The following is a 4606-nucleotide window of genomic DNA, read 5'->3' as shown; positions in this document are numbered from 1 at the left end:
CCAACAGTGTTGTGTGTGATGAGATTTCAATACGTTCTTCTTTAGTCAAAGGCGTTCTTAAAGGATATCTGAAAGAACAAAAATAATATAAACCAGGTATGAAAAATTTTGGAAGACATTTTGCTAAAAAGTGTCAATTTCCCCTATGAATGGAGTTTTCTATCAGTTGACAGACAGGGCTGTGTGAAGACAAATGGGAAATGCAATGTACTGATAGATATGACGTAAAAAAAAAATCCTCTCTCTTTCTTTGACACTCTCTCTTTGTGTTTGTGTTTGTGTGTGTGTGTGTGTGTGCTGAGAAATGGGTTGGTCGTTCTCAGTGATGTCATCCGTTTCCCTCCCTCCAGAGGCACATTGCTGCACTGTAGAGTGAAGTGGAGAATTGCGCGCACTTCGGAAAGACGCGCGACTCAGAGGGCAAGACGTAAAAGAAGACAAACTGCACAGATCAGCACTGGTGGAATGTCATCTCTGGATTATCACTCTGAACGCCATGTCCGACATAAAAACGTCCCGATAACATCTGTGAAGTTGCTGCGCGCGCTTTAACGTCTGTCATAAGACAAGTGCGCACTTGTGGAGCGCGATGGAAACCGGAGGAACTCTTGGCACCTTTTATATGGCGTGCTGATGTAAGACACCGACGCGTCTTTTAGGCTGTCCTGATTCACGCGCCGAGCGGAGAGGATGCGCGCAACATGGACTTAAGGGAACACAACGACACGGAGGAGTTCAACACGACTGCAGCTGCAGCGTGGCCGCACACGGAGGCCGCGGCGGGCTTCATCATCCTCGTGGCGTCGCTTCTCATCCTGGTTACCATCGTTGGGAACGCGCTGGTCATCGTAGCCGTGCTGACAAGCCATGCGTTGCGCGCGCCCCAAAACCTCTTTCTGGTGTCTCTGGCCTCAGCGGACATCCTGGTGGCGGCTCTTGTCATCCCGTTCTCACTCGCCAACGAGGTGATGGGGTACTGGCTCTTCGGCAGCGCGTGGTGCGCGCTCTACCTGGCGCTGGACGTGCTCTTCTGTACGTCCTCCATCGTGCACCTGTGCGCAATCAGCCTGGACCGCTACTGGTCGGTAACCGAGGCGGTAAGCTACAACGCGAAGCGCACGCCAGCGCGCATTAAATCCACAATCGCGGTGGTGTGGGCGATCTCCGCGGTCATCTCCTTCCCGCCGCTGGTCATGACCGAGCACAACGAAAGAGTATGCACCATTAACGAGGAGCCGTGGTACATCCTGTCGTCGGCGATCGTGTCCTTCTTTGCGCCCGCGCTCATCATGATCGCCGTCTACCGCAAGATCTACCGCGTGGCCAAGCAGCGCGCGTCAGCCGTCTTCGCAGCTAAAAACGGTGGTCCACGGCCGCGCGCCTCACCTTCCGACACGTGCCTGGCGCGCGACACCAAACCTGAAGCGGAGAGCCCGAGCAGCCTGAGCTCCGGGAGCAACCGGCAGCAGCATGAACGGAAAAGAAACGACGACGAAGACGACGACGAAGAGGAGCTCGACGACATTGATCTGGAGGAGAGCTGCGCGTGGGACGGTCAGCCGAAAAAAAGCGGCAGCGCGCGTTTCGCCAAGCGCAGGAAAGAGGAAAGTCGCACGGAGCGGACCTGCTGCCGCACCACCCCGTGGGCCTCGAAACAATCCCGCACTGTGCCGCGCGTCTCCAGGCCGTTGAAAGTCACGAGGCCAAGCGCGAGGAAAACCAGAGCGGCGCAGATGCGCGAGAGGCGCTTCACCTTCGTCCTCGCGGTGGTGATGGGAGTGTTCGTGCTTTGCTGGTTCCCGTTTTTCTTCACGTACAGCCTGCAGGCGGTGTGTGGGGAACGGTGCCGCGCGCCAGAGGGCCTTTTCAAGATCTTCTTCTGGATCGGTTACTGTAACAGCTCCGTTAACCCCATCATTTATACAATATTTAACCGGGACTTCCGGAAAGCGTTTAAGAAAATCATGTGTGCGCCTGCAACTCAGCGCGTCTGATCAGGAGTTTTGCTGAGAACTTTGGCCTCTGGACTTCATGGACGAGTTCATTTAAAAACGGGGTTGCCAAATAGTATGGTTTATTTCACTCCACATCACGGCTTAAAACTCAAAATTAGACAAAAATATGATTTTGCCAAATTAATGCCAAGCTTTGTTGAAATTTCAAGGTTCACCAAATCAGGGCAGCTCTTTAGAGCGCATAATAATAATAATAATAATAATAATAATAATAATAATAATAATAACTCAAATAAAAATAACAACAACAACAACAACAACAATAATAATAATAATAATAACAACATTAATAAATGAAAATAGCCCAAATTCTATGTTTCCACAGCACAATGTTATTAAAATGAACAAATAAACCAGTAACCTTGTAAATCTGGCATCGCTATTTTATTGAAATGATGTTTGTTCATTATATTTGTACATAGCCTACTTGAAAATGTTTATAATGTAAGAAAAAGAAAAAGTTTAGATGATTAAAATAAGCTATGAATGTGCCAGGTACTTCCTTGTTTGTCTTGATGTTTTGACGTATTTCAACATAATGCTCAACTGTCTGAAATCAGTACTCAGCATAATGTTCTATAGGTCATGAATCTGCTAATTCTTTCAGTCTGTTATACAAATTAATTATTTTCATTAACAATAAAACATGTTTGCCTTACATTCTCACAGAGGTGAAGAAAAAAAAAGACAGTATTATGAACAGTACTGGAGAATCTAAATTAATTTGTCTAAGTTTGTGCAGTGCCAATTTTAATTGCCAATGACAGTGTTGAATTAACACTTAAAGTGTTCCTTTGTGTGCAGCTGGGCTTATATAACATTGTTAATTACAATGTTAATTAGTTTATTAAACACAAGTTCATTTATGATTGTAGCTGTAAATTTAACATGAAGGTTTTTTTTTTTTTTCTGCAGCATTGTGGCATTTTGCTGTATACCGATTACACAAAAAGTTGCTCTAATTAATTTAAGGATTGGAGCCAAACCAAGCTGAGACATGAAACCATAGTTTTGATTCATATTTAAATAACTGGATTAATTAAATTTTGTGTTCATTAACAAGTGGATTGTGATTATGCCACGTTGTGGCACCTAATGTTCGTCGTTATACATATGTTCTGTTATTTTGTACATATAAGACTGAAAAATGATCAGTGTTAATATACAATGAATCCAGTTACTCAAAAAAGTCATTTACTCAGATTGGCATTTTGCTACATTGACCAAAAGCTCAGTGGGGTCTCAGCTCCAAGACCCCCAAGAGTGCACAAATTACATTTCCTCATTTAACCTAAGCAGAAAATCTTGTCCTGGAGCGACACAAGACTGCACAATCCACTGCTATCCCTGCCATAATAAATCTGAAACAACTCATGAAGGGCTTGCTAATTACTTAACACCTACGTGTTAAACCAGGGGGAACATCGAACTATGTAGGACGGGAGTTTAATATTTGTCCTAAAAGCACTCCTTAAGTGGTTTTAAGAGTGAGACATTTTCTATTATTTTGTTTCCTGTGTTTCAGCACGATAACTGTGATCCTTAAAGAGTAAAATCTCTACTTTCATTTTTAATATTTATTATAAAAAGGTATTTATATCTATTTACCTGGTGGTCCATATAAGTATCACATTCCTTTTATACTTTTCTCCTTGAGATTTTGCACTTGGTTGCTCATGTTTAGCACTTGGGTGCAAATCCTTTGCAATTTACGATGCACAGACATCACCACAAGGCACAAGGCTAAGTATTTTATTTTAGTGATGCCCTGCGAGGTCTTTCTGCTTGTTTACAGGCTATTTGCCTTTAGTCTTTTCTTGAAATGCACTTTGGCTTGTATACAAGTCATGGCATGCCACTGAAAAACTCTGGACTCCTGCAAGGTGAAGTGGCATTGAGTTTCTGAGACATGCCTTTGGATTTTCTTAGTGAAGATGCTGGAGACTTCAGAATTCATCCTGATGTTTGTTTGTTTTTTTTCATTCCAGTTTAAACCATGTTTCGTATAAGAGGTGGTATATGTTATGAATAAAACTCCACATCTTTAAAAAAAGTGACAGGTTGCATCATCATTTCAGTTGTTTATTCGATTTTGATGCCGTATTGGAGCTTGTTCTCAACCATTAGTCCATTTGAGAAGTGCAAACCAAACATATTGGAAGTGGTAGCTCAGTGGTTAAGATGTTAGCCTTCTCTGATTGGAAGGTTATGAGTTCAAATCCCAGCACTGCCAGGCTGCCATTGTTGGGCTATTGAGAAAGGCTCTTAACGCTCAGTTATATAAAAATGAGGTAATTGTAAGTCGCTCTGGATACGGGTGTCTGCCAAATGCTGTAATGTAATCTTAATTTTCTATTGTTCAATTTCCCACTGCACAAATTGACCTCTTTCAGACTTATGTTAAACAACCAAAACCTGTATAACTTGTGGAGAGAATATGTTATTGTTCACCCAAACAGATCAGTTAGTCAGTCCTGCTGAAAAATAAACAAAACAATAGAAACCCTTATAGAATTTGTAATGGTTCTAATGGTTATAACAGGAATTGTAATGGTTTTAATGGAAACAGTAATGGTCCCTGTGGGTATCTA

At 43.1% G+C, this 4606-nt stretch overlaps 1 protein-coding gene across 1 annotated transcript; it reads left to right on the top strand.

Annotated features, from left to right (window-relative positions):
- Window positions 1–701: 701 nt before the first annotated feature.
- On the top strand, window positions 702–4184 carry adra2da (adrenergic, alpha-2D-, receptor a). The gene has a single exon (XM_053641977.1). The coding sequence runs from the start codon at window positions 702–704 to the stop codon at window positions 1992–1994; it is 1293 nt and encodes a 430-aa protein (XP_053497952.1). The 3' UTR covers window positions 1995–4184.
- Window positions 4185–4606: the final 422 nt, after the last annotated feature.

The sequence above is a fragment of the Ictalurus furcatus genome, chromosome 14 (genome assembly GCF_023375685.1).
Source record: "Ictalurus furcatus strain D&B chromosome 14, Billie_1.0, whole genome shotgun sequence".
In the NCBI taxonomy this organism is placed as follows: Eukaryota; Metazoa; Chordata; class Actinopteri; order Siluriformes; family Ictaluridae; genus Ictalurus; species Ictalurus furcatus.
Note: the sequence above shows the minus strand (reverse complement) of the source record. Positions and strands in the feature narration are given on the sequence as shown.